The following is a 20,049-nucleotide window of genomic DNA, read 5'->3' as shown; positions in this document are numbered from 1 at the left end:
TCTACATCGGACTGCCTTCAAGGGACAGTTGACATAGATTCCGGTATCGTTTTTCCGGACGTAGTAGTAGCAGAGAGAATAATTCATTTTATCAGGATAGCTTGAATTATATTTCCCCAGGTACATTACCTTATACTTTCCACAGATGAACTTTTTCCACTATTATTTTGCCTATTCACACAGCACTACAAAATGTTCTTGCAGGACCCATCCATCTCACCCATCGGAACAGCATCTGAGTCATTGCAAACTTACAGACCTGCGTGCAGCCATAAAGGCCCACCTGCCTCCCCACACCCACATTCTTCCAGGCTATATAACTGGAGTCATGGTGAAGCATTTTTTACTCTACTTTTGGCTTAGTCCAACCTCACGTACTGATACTAATCCTGTGTACCAGACAGGGATTTTAAGAACTTGAGCAAGTGCTACAGGTGAGAAGATCAAGTCTACCTGAATGCTGTCTAGTCTTACTCTGACTCACTGCCCTGTTATCTACCTTGACTGTTTTTGCTTATGACCAATCCCCTCCCTATATTCCAACTTTAGCAACAGGTCCACATCTTTGTGCCTGGCCCGCTAACCTGACTTTTGTTTGTGTGGTTTGATTTTTGAACATGAATGTCTTGCCGTACTCTTGTGAATTTCCTGTTTCCTTGGCTAACTGCCAGAACTTTTTAATGCAGTTGGTTAAAAATCATTTTGAAGGCTTATTTAGATAGTTTCCTAGCCCCGACCCTAGAGATTCTGACCCAGTAGGCCAATGATTCTGCATTTGTAACAGGCTCACAAGTAATGCCCATGTTGCTGGCCTGGAGACCACACTTTGAGAATTACACAGCCTCCAGGATTTCCATCTGTTTGTCACTTGCTGAAAGCCATCCCTTGATGGTCCACCTTTCTGACCAGTTCATTTGTGTCATCTTGATGAGATTTCCTACATCTGCAGGCCCTATTCCCTCCTCTGACCACTGTGTGAGAAAGGCAAACCAATTCTACTTCTACTTCCTGAAATCATGATGATGATGATAATGAAGATGACAATTACAACAGTAGTAATGCCGATGAGCCTCAATTTCCTTACCTTTAAAATGGAGATGAAAACAGACCTCCCTTACAGATGTTTTAGGTTAGTAAATAAGAAAGCACATAAGTTGGCATGATGCCTGGAACATAAATGAATGCTCAATACATGTGGGTTCTGTAAACATCAATACCGACGATGATGATGGCAATGTATCATTATTTGAACAGATTTGTTGATTGTTTGATTAGCTTCTGGGGATGTAATATTGAACAAAACAGATAAGAACTCAGCTTTGGTGGAGACAAAACATTGAATGAGTACACAGATAATAACGAATAACACATTGTAATATGTACTACAAAGAAAACAATAAGTGGATGGTGGAATGGAGTCACTGGGAGAGGCTGATTTAGTCATAAAGGACAAAGACAAATCTCATAAGATGTGGTGTATGCAATATGAACTAGGGAAAAAGATCTACAGACACATATTTTGAGATTGGAACTTGTTTGGTTTTTTCAAGAAAAAGGCAGGAGGCCATTACAAGTGGAGCCTGATGAACAGAGGAAGGGTGATGAAGTTAGAAAAGTGAATGCAAGCTAAATCCTACAGTGGTTTATGCGGTAGGTTGCAGTAAGGAGTTCTTATGAACTCCTTAGTTTAGTCTAAAAAATAAAAAGGTTGTAGTTTCTAAGAAGGAATATCCTATATTCTGATTAACCTGTTAACAAGATCATACTGGGTGAGATTGGGTTATAATATGGTAAGACTGGAAGAGTTAGGAGGTTAGTTAGAGGCCTGCTTCAGGTAACAGAAGAAATTAGTTGGATTCAGAGCCTAGTAATTCAGGATGGAGGGGAATGGGTAGATTTAAAATAATTCCGTAGGGCCCAGCCAGCATGGCTCAGTGGTTGAGCCTCGACCTATAAACCAAGAAAGAGGTCAAGGTTTGATTCCAGGTCAGGGCATATGCTTGGTTGAGGCTCAATCTCCAGTGCGGGGTGTGTAGTAAGCAGCCGATCATCATCATTGATTCTCTCTCATCATTGATGTTTCTATCTCTCTCTACCTCTCCCTTATCTCTGAAATCAATAAAAATATATTTTAAAAAATAATTCTGGAGGTTTAACTGTAATGGGTTTAATGTAAGGTATAAGAAAAAGGGGGCACAAAGCTGATGACTGGGTGTAATATATTGCAACACTGAAGCCATATTCATTAAGCCAAGCTCTATTTACTTATTTTGACATTGTTCATATGCATTATATATATGAATGACAAATATTCCTTTCTATCTGAAGCTAACTTAATTGAGAGTATTTATTTTCTGGGTGATTTTCTTAATAACTTACATCATTAACATTTTTCATAATATTTGGTGAAGTATAAATAATGATAACACACTTTCCAAACTCCCTCAAGAAAACCTGTAATATTTTCAGCTCAAATTAGTTTTTTAAATAATAATAGCTAATCGATAATGCTTCTTATGTACCAGACCTTGGTTCACATCCACGACCCTAGACTATGAGGCCCACCCAAACCAGCACAACGTATTCATCTCCTCTCATTCACGTTGCTCCAGTCCCCACTTCTACAACTTTGGTTCAGTGATCCTGTGCGTTATGATAAATTTTGCTCCCCTGCTTAAGTTCTGTTATTCCTAGGGTCACCTCAAATATACGTCTTTATCACAGTTCCTTTCTCCTTGGGTTTTCTTGAAATGTCAAGAGATGGCAAGAGCCCTCCCTCTGAGGATGCAATCTGAATGAGACTTGCTGTTCTGAGTCTGAGTACTTAAGGAGGATGCATGTTAATGTGCAGATAATAACAACGGTGATAACAAAGCCACTTGCTGGATATCTGCTCTACTCCAGGCACTGTCCTGGAGCTGCACTGAACATGCGTTATTTCTCTGAGTCTGCTCTTCATAACAAGTCTGCAGGTTAGCTGTCATTGGCCCATTGCACAGACAATGCTTAGAGATCCGAGATGTGTTCATGGCCATTTGCCAGTAACAACCTCCAGGGTAAACTGGGGTACGTTGAAGGAGTAGAGAGAGAAGCAAGATGTGGAAGGGGGAAGTGAGGACAGGATAGAAGATGAGAGTCACAAGCATATAAACACTCCTGATTTTAGGGTGACGCTGATAAGCATGAAGTGTCCATAAAGAATCAAGCCTAAGAGAAGAAAACCAAGCAGTTTACCGTGGAAGTGAAAACTGAGAACAAACCTGCTTCTCTCTTTCCATGGAAGAGAGTGAAGGGGTGGTGAGGAGAACATTGATATCTTCTTCAGAGGCCAGATTTTCACTTATTATTATTTTATTACTGTTTTAAAAGTCAAAAAAGGGAAACGTTCCTCTTTTCACGCTGCCTTCCTGCATATATCTACATAATGACCTGGTGAATCTTAATTTCAGAGGTATTTTGCAAGCTAAATTAACATGCCAATGGAGAAATACAATGTTACTGGCACAACCACCACTTCTGATTCACCATCCTTTAAGAATCGCACACACTCTCTCACACACTCACACACCACAATCCCCCAGCTCATTTCAATTTTCTTTTGTTTTCATGCACTATAAATTGGTGATAAAGTGTTATTACTGAGCATTCAGCAGTTGGATTCATGAACTACTTTGTCAGTAAGAACATATGCAGGGGAAAATTGAATTATATGATTTAATCACGGGCTAATTATTTTCTTTGCTGGTCCTCTAAAGAAGCAGTGGATGCAAACTCACAAATATCACATTTATTTTTCTTAGCAGGAGGGAAGCACTGGGCTGTGATTAAAATAGAATCATGTTGCTCCTTGCAGAATGTGTAATGGGTCCGAACTGCAAGAATAAAACATCGACTACACCCATTAACTGTGGTAGAAATCCCATTTTTATTGGGTAGGCAGTTTCCATAGGAATTTATATAGTACATTGCAAATATGTATAAGCCAAATCGGTGAAGCTGTGCAGATGGTACCAGGAGATTCTCCACGTGACGCACTCTTTCATTCTCCAAACAGATCTGACGCTGGGTCAGAAGGAAAATAAGTTTTACCTCTTCCACCTGTGTAAGTGCCACAGCATTCTCCTAACATTATTAGCCTGTTTGAGATTCTAGAAAATCCTATAGTATGTACCTGTTTAACTTTGAGACAGCATTTCCCAAATTGAAGGAACCACAGCAAATTTGTGTGTTGTTTGTCTTGTTTATTTATTATTTTCTGAATACCTAGTAATTAAAACAGTCTTGGGAATGTTGGTAAACAAAAAGGTTTATCCCAAAATATGTTTCACAAGGAATATCTACCAAACTATTTCTGTTAAAATTTAGCACATGATGTCATAGCTTAATCGTAGTGCAATTAAAACTTCATGCATAGAAACAGCTTTTCTGTACCACGAGAATATTGATAAAATGAGTAAGCAGGCTTAAGTCTGAGCGTTGTGTACAAAGATTCTTTTGTCACAAGAAGGATGAAATAAATGACAACTTTTTTTCGCATACTAAAATTCAACATTCAGGATGAAAATTTAATTCTGAGAGAGAAAAATCTGAAATTTGTACATATTTCTTAAAAGCTTAATTCATGCCAACTAGTATGCAGGTTACTAAAGACGTGAAAATGACTCAGATACAACCCCTTCCCTTGAGAAACCGGTTTCATGGATATGTGATTACAACTGACCATATGAATGTCTATGGAAACTGCCTAACCAATGTGTTAAGTGTTAATAGTAGAATTAACAAGAAATTATGGAAGCACGGGATAGGGAAAGGGTTACCACATGTGTGCACATAGTGTCAGATCTAATGATTAAAGAGCAGTGTGCATACATGACACAGTGTCAGCTTAAGAAAACAAAGCATGAGAAAAAAAGGCTTTTTGAACTCAAACATTGTCACCCAGGTACCAGGTAGCCAATGACCTCATGTTGTCTTCAGCAGTTCCTCCATATGACATGTCCCTTAACCTGTTCCTAGGAAAGTGGTATTCCTCACCGCAAACACATATGCCCATAAAAAGTCATTACAACTCAATAATAAACAGACAAATAACCCAAATAAAAACGAATAGACATTTCTTCAACAAAAATATACAAATAGCCAATAAACCCACAAGAGAGAATCAACATCATTAGTCATCCCAATCAAACGCACAATGAGATGCCACCTCTCATTCATTAGACTGAATATAATAAAGTTAGTTAATAACAAGTGTTGGTGATGATGTAGAGAAATAGAAATACTCATACTCTACTCGTAACATGTAAAATGGTATTGTCGATATAGAAAACTGGTAGGTCCTCAAAAGATTAAACATAGTTACATGATTGATCAATTTCACTTCTAAGTATATATCCAAGATAAATGAAAATATAGGTCCACATAAAAACTTGTACACAAATGCTTATAAAGAATTAGTCACAATAGGCAAAGGTGAAGACAATACTAATGTTCAACTAATGAGTGAATACATAAAACATAGTGTATTTATACAATGGAATATTATTTGGCCATAAGAAGGAATGAAATACCCCAAGGATGAACCTTGACAAAAGTATGCCAAGTTAAAGAGAAATAAGTCACAAAATGGAACATATTCCATGATTTCATTCACATGAAATACCCAGAATAGGCAATCAACAGAGAAAGAAAATAGATTGGTGTTTGTTTGGGGTGTTGGGTTAGGCAGGGGAAGAGGGAGAATAGGAGGATATGGGGGTGATAGCTAAAGGGTAGAGGGTTACGTTCTGAGGTGTGAAGCTGTCCTAAAACTGGCTGTGTTGAATAGAGTTGCACACATCTGTGATTATACTGAAAAACAGTAAATCATACACTTCAAATGCAAAATTGTACAGTATGCAAATCACAGTAAATGATATCTCAGTAAAGCTGTTTTTTCCCCAAAGATTCAGGCAACAAAATTACTGAATTTTCAGTACATATTTGTTGAATGAATGAATAAATGACTTAAAAATGTATAGATAGAAACTCCAAATGCTTTAACAGAGTTCTCTATTTTAAGATATGTTTCCAGGTTGGTGTTTTTGCCCTTAGGGACATTACCATCAAGTGGTGGTAGGAGCCTTGCTTATATGGTATGAGTTCCAAGTGTATGAGTATCAGTTATACTCTGATGATTTCCTGCTCATATATATGATACTATACTGCAGATGAATCTATACCTTGCTATGTAAAAATAGTGAAATGACTATACCTTCACATATGAAATAATAAAACAGAAAAAAGCTTAAAATGTAAATAAGGAAATGCCACACTTTGCTCTCTAGTCCTTGAGAACTAGCAAGTACAACTGACACTATCGCCTGCCAACGTTAATTAAAACACTCTGTCTAATTTAGTTTGGTCCTATCACAGATTCAAACTCTTCCTGGGATAATGCACAGCTCTGGTACCTGAGGACAACTTTGGCATGAAATGCCCTTTGCACCACTCTCAGCAGTTTCTCTCCTTCTATACCGCAGATGGTCCATTCACCTTGCTGGGACTGTGAGGGCTAATTAAAATCATGGCCTTAGATTGCCTTTTAATGCTCTGAGTTAGTACATAGTCTTTGCCTTTCCCTCTGGGGCCTCTACTTCCTTGTCTATCCAAGAAAGAAAAAAATAGATTCATGACCATCTCAAGTATAAATGCAAAACACTGCTCAAACTGTCATCTCCAAGAGAACAGGGGGGGAAAGTAGAGCTCCACATAGTAGGACTTCAAATATATTAAACTGCATATAAAACATATGTATTCAACAGAATCTTCCAAACATTATTTTGGATAGAACCTCGGCATACTCTTATGAAAGCTATAATCCCAGATGAGGAATTTAACTATAATAAGAAAGCAACACAGATGATAGGAAGAAGCAGCTCATAGATAGTTTTGAATTTTTAAAACTTAATTCTGCCTTAGGTTATGCACTTGTATCCTACATTTAGGTCATGGAAAAATTCTAAACTAATTTCAATAAGATCCATGTGGCAATTACCTCATAAAGGATAATCAATATAAACTTACCTAAGGCACTACTTTTATGAATATGATCATTAAATGTGATGGGTGAGGGGGTCACTGATAATAAAGGCCAATTACAGATAGACATGAAATTTAAGGACTGCTGTTAAGTCAGAAGCAGTGATGTTGTAAATTCAGGAGAGCTCCATTCAAATGAAGAGTTGACATTATAATAGAAGGATAAATATGATCTTAATTAATATGTTTTATGATAGCTATTTTCCATTTCTGACTAAGAATGAGCCTAACACCCAGCATAGGTGATCCCCCAGCAAGTTTATAAAGGAGGCCATTGAACACCTTGCTGGCAAGTGGATGTTCCACTTCCTCTCCAAACAAATGGCTGGGTCAATTCCCTACTTGGTCAATTACACATGCTCAGAAGTTAGCAACTAATATCACATAGATTTCAGTAAAAATAAAATTATTAAAACTAAAACATATATAAAAATAAAAAATACAAAATCACATCAGTGTTTAATTATCATGCTTTCTTTCATTACTAGACACATCTGAGAGTTGATGGGGCATGAATATTTACTTCAATAAGCTTGTTGCAGTAAATTAAATTTATCTAAGAATTGATTAAGAAAAGAAAGAAACACAATTTCCTAATAGCTAATGACATATTTACTATTAAATTGGGACATATTTAAGATGATAGGATCTAAAACGTGAGAAGGACCTATTACTCAAAAATTACTAAATAAAGGGAGGGTGATATTGAAGAAAAGCTAAGACAGGGGAACATTAAATTTATAATCTTATAACTACACAGAACCTCATTTATAAACCAATAATTTTTGATTCATTGCTATTTTAAGAAGGACATTATTTTTTTACACTGCCAGGAATTTAAGATTGTCAGTACTAACGATATGTAATAAATATTACTGAAATGCTTCTCCATTGTAGCTCATGTCTCTATAAAACCAATGAAGAATCTTTTTTAAAAATATATTTTTATTGATTTCAGGTAAGAAGGTAGAGGAAGAGAGACATAGAAACATCAATGATGAGAATCATTGATCAGCTGCCTCCTGTACCCCCCCCCACACACACACTGGGGATTGAACCCGCAAACCGGGCATGTGCCCTTGACTGGTATCAAACCCGGGACCCATGTTCACTCAGCAGGCCAATGCTCTGTCCATTGAGCCAAACCAGCTAGGGCTCAAAAATAAATAGTTTTTAACAATATAATGCATAGAACACATACTCTTTCTGTGGTTACATTAGTCTGCTTGAGCTCCCATAAGAAACTCCCTGGTTCTGGGTGTCTCAGACAACATAAGCTTATTGTTTAAAGTCCTGAAGGGAGGGAGGCTAAGATCATGGTTCCCGCAGGGTTGGTTTCCGGTGAGACAGCTCTCCTGGCCTTGCAGACCGTGTCCTCACCTGCCCTGCTTTCTGTGTGCGTGCGCTGAGAGATAGAGTGCTATGATGCCTCTCCCTCTTCTTATGAAGAAACCATTTCTATTGGATCAGTGCCCCACTCTTAGGACATTTAGCCTTAATTACCCCCTTAAAGGCCCTACCTCCAAAGACAGTCAAATTGGTGATTAGGGCTTCAACATGTCAATTTGGAGAGAAACAATTCAGTCTATGAAAAAAACCATGAGTTTCAATGAAGAGCTTGTAAAATACTTTGATAGAAAGTTAGATAACTTAGGCATAATGTACCTACAATGATATTTCTTAAGTTTAAATCTCAGATGAGCCAGAGAACAAACCAAGAATTTGATTGGTCAAGATGAACAAGCCATGATTGGCATCTGTTTTTAAGTTTCTTATCATCTAGTTGGGAAGAAAGCATGAATAGCAGGCTGCAGAAGCACAGAGGAAAGTAAGAAATACAAAATGTTTCACAAATAAGGATAGCCTACACGTGCCACAAACTGCCGCTGCGGTCTGTTTCTAGATTGCTGCCAAAGAAAAACCTGTGTATCATGAGGACATCATTATATGATATCTCCATAATCATGAGAATCATGGGAGGATCACTTGTTTTGTACATTTTATAGATGAGGAAAGCCTGGGGCAAAGAGAGAGCATGAGGTGTTTTAATAGGTGGCACTTCATTTTGTTTGTTTCTGCTTAATCTTTGCAACTATGCTTTAGGCTTCTGCTGAGGGCTGGAAGAGCATCTTATGGTTCTTTATATCCCGGGGCACCCAAAGCTGTGCCTGCTCTTCTGAAATACTTCTCTCCCAATTCTGGCACCCAAGCAGTCAGCAAATCCTATGAAGAAATAATTATCACTCTCTATAAAAGAAAAAGAGGATTTCAGAGATAACTAGCCATGATGAAACTGCTAGTAAGGCACTACTCAAAAACGTTCCTGTGTCTTTCCATTGCCTTAAGATAAAAATCTAGCCCAGGCAGTGGGGCTCAATGGTTGAGCATGGACCTTTGAACCAGGAAGTCAAGGTTCAATTCCTAGTTAGGGCACATGCCTGGTTGTGGGCTCGATTCCCAGTAGGGGTCATGCATTGATGTTCCTATCTCTCTCTCCCTTTCTCTCTGAAATCAATAAAGATATATTTTTAAAAAGATAAAAATCTAACCACATTAGCGACACATTCAGGATCTATGCCACCTTTCAGCCACCATCAGAAACTCTTCCTACCCACAATCTTCAGTCACATCAATCACTTCTCCTCTCCCCACCCCTTGCTTATCTTCAAACCTTTGCCCAATTACTCTTCCTGCTGGAAAGTTCTCCCCTGCTCCTCCAACCAAACCCCAACTCCCATTCTCTCATCTTTGTTGAACTCTTTATCCAGGGCCCCTGGACTCCTTCGTTCCCCAACAGTTCTTTGGGTTTTGTACTAATGCCCACTTCCTGTCCTTGTTCCTAATGAAGCCTGGATCTGTGTCACATGTGCCTTTCTGTGTCCAAAGAGTACTTAGCAGAGCACATAGAGGCACTCACTCATTGGTTGGTCGCTGCTTTAGTACTAATGCTGAGGTTCAGTTGTATATCTGGGACTGGAACTGTAATTGGTTAATTCACTACATATTCAGCCATCTTTTTTATTATTCAAAAGCATTTTCAAAATAAAGTGAGTTACTAACGTGGAGTTTTCCATCCCACTACAATAAAAATGATAGTTTTTAACAGTTTAAACTTCTCCCATGTATCTTAATATGCTGTCTTCTTAACTCCCTTTTAAGATAATGTTCCTAAAACTTTCTGAATAGCTTGGTCTATTATAGTTACATTTGCAGAATCAGTACATTAATGATGAGTTGAGATAATGATATGCATTTAAGAGAGGATGGGAATCAATTTTGAAGATACATTTTCTTAAAAATAGAAAATACGCTAGTATGTGAATTGTGTATATAAATGTAGATAGTATGTATTATTCTACAGACACGACCATCAGGCTTAAAGAACATACCTGTCTAAGGTGGACATGCTCAGATCAATGGAGAGAGGCCTCCTGAACACAGGCACTCAGAGAGGGTGACCCATGGGAGCCTCCTTCTTAAGGGGAAGTTCCTGCAGGAGGAACACCTTCCCCAAACCTTGCAAAGGTATTTACTTGGGAAAAGTAACCACCATGTGACATGATATGGGCCCCTCACACTGTGGAGCATATGGAGAACTCTTAGATGTGGCTTCAAGTCTTTAATTATGTTCAAAGGTCTGACCCATCAGACTTATTTGTCTCCTACTAACTAGTTTGTGCCAATTACAGCCAACATTTTTCTAGAAAGTTGATGAAGAAAATCATCGAGGAAGCCTACACACAAAGGTAAACTTTTTTCTTCAATTTTTTATTTTTATTGATTTCAGAGAGGAAGGGAGAGGGAGAGAGAGAATAGAAACATCAATGATGATAGAGAATCATTGATCTGCTGCCTCCCGAATGCCCCCTACTGGGGGTGGAGCCCACAACCCGGGCATTGCCCCTGACCAGAATCCAACCCGGGACCCTTTAGTCCACAGGCCGATGCTCTATTCACTGAGCCAAACCGGCTAGAGCCAAAGGTAAACTTTTAATAGTATATTGAATAAATTGCTGCAGACTTCTTTAAAATAAAATTCCAGAATCCTTTCTGAAAAGTTCAAAAATGTTTTCATTTTCTCATGGATGTCAGACCTAATGGCTTCTACTGAAAAGTGAACTTTCCACCTACCTTCTTGTGTGTGTGTGTGTTTATGAAGAGTGCACACGAATTATCCAAGGTTGGGCACTTTATTGGTTAAAGATCAAATACGTTTTTAACGCATGCATGTATGCATCGATTCAGACAAGGAATAAATCTAGACCTAAGGCAGTGGCAAATCTTGCTGTGCGTATGGACGTTTGCATGATGATGGAGGTGAGTAGATATAGGGAAAAATGAATATATTTTCAGAAATGGTGATTATAATTCTTCAGTCAGAAAGTTGGACATTTTGCAAATAAAAATGGACAGACTACTGCTCTGTAGCTCATTATGGCAGTAGTGATTCAAATGAAACAGAAGCTAGAACCATATCAGAGAGCCTGGTATCCTCTCTGCATCCTCTCCAGGACCCCTCCTATCTCTCCCCACCTCCCCCCTGGCTTTATGCTCTGTCTTTTATGAGAATAGATATTATCAACTCCTCATATCTCCACTGATTCCAAGTTTACATTATGAAAAAAATCTTTGTCATAAGGCATTAGAGCAACTGATTGTATACATTTGTGGTAATACTAAAATCCCATTTAAGCCAGACTTCAAACCTTTGTTAGCCTTCCCAGAACCTATGTGGTACATGTACTCAAAACTTGTTCACCAATAACATACTGATGGCTATTCCAATAGGTCAGAATCATTAACATAAATGGTTATTTTCATGTTATTTTTCATCTTCCACTTAAAAAAGTATTAAATTCTATTTTCCAAATAAATTCAGCCCTGCAAGATGAACTTTATATCAGAATAGTCAAAGAATATATCAAAAAAATCATTATATTGATACTTACTTTAAAGCCTGAGTAGAACAGTTAAAACAGCATTATAACCACCTCCTGAATTAAATTATGCCTTCTACAATAGTTATAAATTATACGAGGGCTGTAGGGAAATCTTTAAAATGTATACCCAGTTATTAGAAAGATTCAACACCCCCCAAAAAAAACCCACAAAGGGTTTTTTTAAAAATTAGTACTGCTTCTAATTTACACATTCAATGAACAATCACATCTAGACTTTTGGAAATAAGGTGATCCATTTAGAACAAAAATGTAAGTCTAAAGCCCACAAAGCCAGCAGCCATTAAAAAAAAAAAAAAGACTTCGTACCATATATAAAATATAAATTGTTTTAAATTAAAAAAATGACAAAAATACACACATGGAGCATACACAGCATAGTTACTATTCTTCCTATAGAAAGAGCTCCTACAAATCAACCAAATGAAGATGACTATTTCCATAAAAGTAAAAAGGTGAAAAAAATGACATTAAAACTATAAAAAGAAACCTGAATTTAATAGTGATGAAGATTAGAAAAAGAAGACTTACTTTTATAAAATTGTTAAATAAGCAAATATTGGGGGCTAGGAAAGAATGTACTCATGATGACAAACAAATTCTTTTTTTAAATATACTTTTATCAATTTCAGAGAGGCAGAGGGAGAGAGAGATAGAAACATCAATGATGAGAGAGAATCATTGATTGGCTGCCTTCTGCACACCCCACACTGGGGATTGAGCCTGCCACCCAGGCATGTGCCCTGACCAGGAATCAAACCGTGATCTCTTGGTTCATAGGTTGATGCTCAACCACTGAGCCAGGCTGGCCCAGGCGACAGGCAAATTCTTGCACTGCTGGTGAGAGTATAACTGTTTCTGCTATACTTTTCTTTAAGTTATAAGCAAATAAATAACAAAGATATATTTATAAAAACGATCATATCAGTGTTTGGTTTTGTTAAGTGAAACTTGGAAACAAGATAATTCTCAACAATAAAGAACTGAAGGACACACACATGCACAGGAACACACAGAGGAATGTACATGAATGTCAATATGCATGCAGATATTTACATCTGTACAGATATTTCTATGCTAATTCGGTAGTCTCAGAAATCAGAATTTATAAATTTGTCTTAGATACCAATGAAGTATTAGATATTTAAATACTGTGCATTTGTTTGATATATAATTTGACTTCATGCATTTGCAATTAGAGATTTACCTATGATCACTATGAATTATATTGCATCCGATAACTGTATTTGCCTTATGATCTGTAATACACATTACAAGATAATTTCTATGGTAGCCATTCTATGTTACTGTATTTTGATGTTACAAATGTAAAGGTTTTTGTATCACCAAAAACTTCCATCTATAATAATAAAAGCATAATATGCTAATTAGACCAGAAGACCTCCGGTTGAATCTGGGGCTGTGATGGCTGAGCCCCTTGCATGAATTTCGTGCACCAGCCTCTAGTATAAGAATGAATGAAATTGTTGTCATTTTAAAGACAGATGATATTAAGTTAGAATAACATTACCTCCAAAGCCAAAGAATTAAAGTGCCTATTCTTAGTTTAATATTTATGGTTTGATCAAGGAACAAACAAGTCCATTGCCTCACCCATCATATGCATTATTACCCTCAATACAGATTAAAACATTTTAAAAATAAACGTGAAACCCACAAAGCAGAATGGATAGCATAATGATATTATGATATGGGCCAGCTGATATAATCAGTGTTCCGAATCTTTTCAGTTTTACTGAATAAATTTCCAAGAGCCTATGATTTTTCCTGGGCTCTTTAAAAGGTAAGAAGATTTATTCCAGAGGAAAACTAATCCAAAGACTGGTAGACAATTTTTTGTTGCTACATGAAAAATCAATTGAAATTCAAATGTTAAGGTACTTTCTCCAAACTACATAATTCAAAGAAACTGGCCTAAAAACAATCTGGAGCAGATGATAAAATATGCATCCCATTGGAGTACCTACCACACATAAGAATGATTAATTTGCAATGATAGCTGGTGACCCTTCCTCTCGGGATAATTTGAACCCATCTGTGGTCCTTAAATTTCTTTAAATTAGATTCTTGCCATGCAAGTTTTCTTTAGATGTATTTGATTTTAATGATTCACTTTCAAGATAACATCTACAGTCCCTCCATCTTAACAAAGCAATTTTAGCAACACATCTGAACTCACTCTCAGATACCCTGTCATCTCAAATGACAACTGACTTTTCTATTGAGGTTCATATTTGTCATGCAATTTATCTCATTCACTTCATTTATTTTCCCCAGATAATATATTTCGGAATATCACATTTGTTTCTTTAACACATTTGTTAAATAATAATTTTTGGTAGTTTTCAGTTGTATCACTGAAATAAATAGACTAAAGTGTGATGAATCTGGATTTTAATCAATGAGCAAGTAGTCAAACACTGCATTTAACCCCGATGCAATTAATCAAAGCAGAGCAAGGCTACAAGTGGAGTATTAAGATGGCAATTTTCCACTAAAAAACATAGGAAGCAATTCGGCAATAAGCAGTTGAAGCGTCATGGTGATATATTTTGAAGGATACCATGTAAACTCATTTCAAGCCATTAACTTACCCAAGACTGTAAGCTCTGCAGAAGCACTGATATTCTCATTTTTATATGTGACAACGCAGGTGTACGTTCCACTGTCATCATCTGTCACATTGGAGATAAGCAAGTTGCTTCCACCCAATAGTGAATACTTTTTGGACCTGTAATACATAAGCATATGAAATTAGAGCGTAAACTAACATACCCATCTATCAACAAGGTACTCAAAGGTTTAAATGAACTCCACGAAAATTCAAATTATAAAAGTGAAAAATTCTGTATCAGAGGGGCTTGATGGTATGGCAGTTATTAGTGAGAAATTCCTTCAAGGTAAACCACTCCCATTGGAAGGCTGTATGCAGTGACTGAAGAACTGAAGTAGATTCAACTTGGCACTAATGTTAGTGCTGCGAAGACTGTATAGATAATCTGGGCCAGTTCTTTCATTTTGAATTTGAAAGCTGCAAGGTCCAGAGAAGTTGTTCCCCACAGCGGAGGTCAATGTCCTGTGGCCTGCATCCTACTTAGTAACCTTTGTACAAGACCCTTTCACACTGCGCCAGCAATGCCTGCCTATGCTCAGGGAACACATTGTGACACTCTGCAGATGGGAAGGGTTTCTGTATGCTTTTATATTCTCAGAAGTATTGTGATAACATACCATTTATTAAAACTAGAAGCACAGTGCATGAATCCATGCACCGGTGGGGTCCAGGCCAGCCCACCCCAATTCGGGGGTGGGGGGGTGCCGATTGGGGGTGGGGCTGCCTGGGGGGAGGGGCTGCGGGTGGTTGGCTAGCCGGCCCCACCCCCTGGATAAACTCCTGGTGGAACTCCTGGTTGAGGGGACAATTTGCATATTAGCCTTCTATTATATAGGATTTAAGGTAAATGACGTTTAGAGATTAACTTATTGTCTCTGCACCTATCTCACCATAGAAAATAAATGTGTTGAAAAGGAGCACGCCAAACCTCAAAATCAATGAAATTAATTTCTTAAGTGAAACCCATTCAATCAAAATGTTTCAGACTAGTGTTCCATTCTATTTAAGAGCTTACTTTCTAACTTTGCCTTAATATTAATGTCCAGTGATTCAAAGCCAGCCAGGTTCTTTTCCTGCCTTATCTGAAATATTTGCTATAGAGAAGATAGTGAGAGATATCATTGGAGCTAAGAAAAGTTACACAGACGTACTATATTTGAAGGTTATATCTTGAATTCAAGAAATGTTGGTTTCTTAAGAAATATTTCGCTCTCTATATGCTTCCTTAGGATGAGACCCTTCCGAGTATCTTTGCTGAAGACTCTTTGGGAAGAATTATCTCAATGACAATCTGGCTTTTAAACATTTCCTTTTAGAATCGATCTCATGAATTTTGACCATTCCTCGCCCTTTATCTAGGTGGGTAAATGTCTTTCATATAACGTATGTCAAGGAATGTGGAAAAATATTCAATTATTATCAAAGACCCTAACATTTGTAGGTATCGCTATCAAGCTAGAGAAAGATAAACAGTAGCATATGCTTCACGGAGTCCTACATTTATAATACCTGAGTTGGACAACTTCCTCTCCTCGTAACCAGGTGAAGGTCGGGGGAGGATAGCCGGACACACAGCACTCCAGGACAGCATCCTTTCCTTCGATGGCTACCACGTTGGAGGGTCTTTGCAGGAAATACAGCTGCCTATGCAATCCTGGGTCTGTGGGGGGAAAACACAGGGTCACATTTAAAAACACACACACATATTTTTATTTATTTCAGAAAGAAAGGGAGAGTGAGAGAGAGATATAGAAACATCAATGATGAGAGAGTCACTGATTGGCTGCCTCCTTCACGCCCCACACTGGGGATCAAGCCCTCAACCAGGGCATGTGTCCTGGAATCAAACCATGACCTCCTGGTTCGTAGGTTGACGCTTGCTGGCTGGGCCACAGGATCATATATTTTATGAAAAACAAAAAGGTAAATAATGTAGCTCAATCATTTTTGTTCCTAGCAAGACACTGTGATGGAAATGAAGGACTGAACAATGGACAGATGCCAATAAAACTTATGAAATGAATTCCTAAAAGAGTTTTTCTGTCCTTAGTTTCTAGAATTATGATATTAAAATACTCTTAACTGTTGATGACCTCATGGTATAAGGCAAAGGGAAAATCGTGAGATTACAAGTCACTCCTCTGGGCCACAGGCCTTATTGCTTTGTCATTATTAGAGAACAAGACAACATTATCAGTGACTGTTCTAAAGGTCATGGCTCCAAACTTTCCATAGATGCAGTTTGCCTGCCTCTAATATCTCTTCCACTTCCTTCTGCTTTGTTTATTGCTTCTGTGGATTGGGAAATGAAATAAGCAAACATGTTAGAATTATATTAAATAACACACAAGTGCAGAGGATTAGAATATAGAAGGTATGAGAAAATATCTGCTGTCTTCTCAAAGGAAGTTACACTAAAGTTTGTTTTTCATAACAATACTAGAGGCCTGGTGCAAAAATTCGTGCACAGGTGGGCTCCCTCGGCCTGGCCGTAGATCGGGGATGATCAGGGGGGGGCTGGCTGGCCAGGGGGAGGGACCACAGGAGGTTGGCCAGCTACGAGAGGTTGGCTGTGGGAGCACACTGACAACCGGGTGGCGGGGGAGGGGGGCAGCTCCTGCATTGAGCATCTGCCCCCTGGTGGTCAGTGCACAACATAGCAACCAGTTGACCAGTTGTTTGGTCACTTAGGCTTTTATATATATAGATGTTTGGCTCTTTCTAAGCCTTGTGTTTATTTTTAATTTTTAATAACTTTACAGAGACTGAGACTGAATAAATAAAGTTTTTTAGCTTCATCCAATGCACCTTCTACTACATAAGTTCTTTATAAATCTTGGGTATTCACTCCTTATCAGATGTATCATTGGCGAATATGGTCTCCCATTCAGTGGGTTGTCTTTTTATTCAGTTGATGGTTTCCTTGGCTGTGCAAAAACTTTTTAGTTTGATAGAGTCCCATTTATTTATTTTTTCTTTTGTTTTCCTTGTCTAAGGAGGTACATCAGAAAAAAATATTGCTACTAAAAATGTCTGAGATTTTACTGCCTATGTTTTCTTTTAGGATTTTTATGGTTTCATGTCTAACATTTAAGCCTTTAATACATTTTGTGTTTATTCTTGTGTGTGGTGTCAGAAGTAAATGTTAACTTTTGGCAGAGAAATTTGGTTTCACTTCTCCAAATATATTTCTCTAATAAAATAAATTATATTATGGATGTTTTCAGGAAAAAAAAAAAACTAATAGAAATGTTTTCAATTGGAAACAGTTCATATGATTCACAACACGGCGATAGATGAACTATAATCACAAATTGTTTGAGTCCTCCATTCCAGAGTCAAAGGTCTATCTCCTTATGATTTAGACCTGGCCTGCCCCTCGATCTTGCTTTGACCAATAGATGGTGGTGGGAATTACACTTGAATTCTGGAGCCAAGTCCTCAAGAGGCCTGAAAGTTTCTTTCTTTCTTTCTAACTTGCTAAATGGAATATTTGGCCCACTTTAGCTTACTCTGTTATCTGAGTTAGAGAGGACTGATCTGTAATCAGTAGGAAAATGAATAATGATATGAAAGTAGACCTCAAACTGTCTGATCTCAGGAACGATGTGTACTCTTGAAATTGATTAAGGACCCCAAATAGCATTTGTTTATGCAGGTTATACCTACACATATTTGCCATATTAAAAATGAAAAAATGAGATATTTTAAAATATTTATTTAGTAAATATTTATTTACCCCTCGCCAAAAATAAGATTAAAAAAACAACACACCCTTGCTCTGGCCAGGGGGCTCAGTTGGTTGGAGCATCATCCTGTACACCAAAAAGGTTGCAGGTTTGATTCCTGGTGGGAGCAGAAACCAGTAGATAACAGATCAATGTTTCTTTCTCACATTGATATTTCTCTTTCTCTCTCTCCCTTCCTCTCTCTCTAAAATCAATAATAAATTTTTTTAAAAATCCTCTATTTTCCAAAACAAAAAATATTAGTGAGAAGAGTGGTAGTACTTCATACAGGGTGGCACAAAAGTAGCTTTACACCTGGGCATACACAAAACACAGAGTCTATCTTTACATTATCTGTTAACTAGAGGCCTGATGCACGAAATCCGTGCAAGGGACTTGGCCCCTGCCACCACGGTGGCTGCCTCTGTCTCAGCTGCTGCAGCTGCAGTGGCTTCATCCAGAAGGTCATTTGGAAGGACATCCAGTCTAATTAGCATATATGATTTTATTATTATAGATTATTGTATTATTTTCCACATGAACAACTATAAACCTGCTTTTGCCCCACCCTGCACTTTTGAAAATATTTAAATGAGTGGTTTAATAGGAAATAACTAGGTTATTGTGTTACTTCCTGCACTTTGCCCTGTTATGTTGATTTGGTTGAATTACACGAAAATACCTGACTTTAAACAGATATGCAGTTGGAAAAGAGAAGTGAATTTTAATAGTGTTTTTAGATAATGGTAGATTTTATCCTTTAACTCTAAACCAAAACTCAATACCTAATTTCTTAAAAGTTTTTTTTTTTTTTAATGTGGAATCTGGCACCATATTGATAACCATTTTATGCTATACTATATAAAAACCCATTGGTCTCTCTTGCATTTTGAAAACATCTTTTACCCATGCATGATTTTGGCACATCAATCAATAGTAATTTGGAATGGTACACTGAGTTAGACAGATCTTCCAAATGTTGAAACATTTCATCATACACTACCACCAACCCTCATCTGCTATCATCACCACCAATCCCATCCAAAAGGCCTGGAAATGTTGCAAAGCTGTCAAGTTCCCAGTAGTGGACACAAGTTTTCCAAATTTCTAATTTAACCTAAAAGCTTGAATCCATCCTTGGCAGCTAATACTATTTCCCTTGAACTGTCTGGCCCACTTCATTCATTTCTGAGAAAATGTCTAACTAGTACCCTAGTCTGCATAGCTACTGCTTTTCTGTTGATTGTCCTCTCAAGTAAAAACGGTGTCCGTGGGGGAACAAGGCAGCTAATTCAGCTTGAAACTCAAATGTCCACAGAAGTGTTTATCCCTCAAAAAACATTGTATCTTCATATCCTTCATGTTTTGATATGCAGACTATTAGAAAGATGTGTTTTTAAGGATGGAGATATTAATATAATAATTTTTACTGCTTCATCTAAGACATTCTTAAGTCAACATAGCAAAAAAAAATACACAAAATATTATCTTGAAAATAAGTTTTACCTCACAGATCTGAAATCCTCTCAAGAAATGCCACATGCCAAAACCGGTTTGGCTCAGTGGATAGAGCGTCGGCCTGCGGACTCAAGGGTCCCAGGTTCGATTCTGGTCAAGGGCATGTACCTTGGTTGCGGGCACATCTCCA

At 37.7% G+C, this 20,049-nt stretch overlaps 1 protein-coding gene across 1 annotated transcript in view; it reads right to left on the bottom strand.

The window, feature by feature from the left end:
- The window catches only part of DCC (DCC netrin 1 receptor), a 566,817-nt gene that overhangs the window by 435,310 nt on the left and 111,458 nt on the right, over window positions 1–20,049 (bottom strand). Inside the window, exons 4-5 of the mRNA XM_054723604.1 lie at window positions 16,183–16,333; window positions 14,654–14,790 (exon numbers count right to left, since the gene is read on the bottom strand). Coding sequence (XP_054579579.1) covers window positions 14,654–14,790; window positions 16,183–16,333 — 288 coding nt within the window. The remainder of the gene's footprint in view (window positions 1–14,653; window positions 14,791–16,182; window positions 16,334–20,049) is intronic.

Source organism: Eptesicus fuscus, chromosome 12 (assembly GCF_027574615.1).
Source record: "Eptesicus fuscus isolate TK198812 chromosome 12, DD_ASM_mEF_20220401, whole genome shotgun sequence".
NCBI lineage: Eukaryota > Metazoa > Chordata > Mammalia > Chiroptera > Vespertilionidae > Eptesicus > Eptesicus fuscus.
Note: the sequence above shows the minus strand (reverse complement) of the source record. Positions and strands in the feature narration are given on the sequence as shown.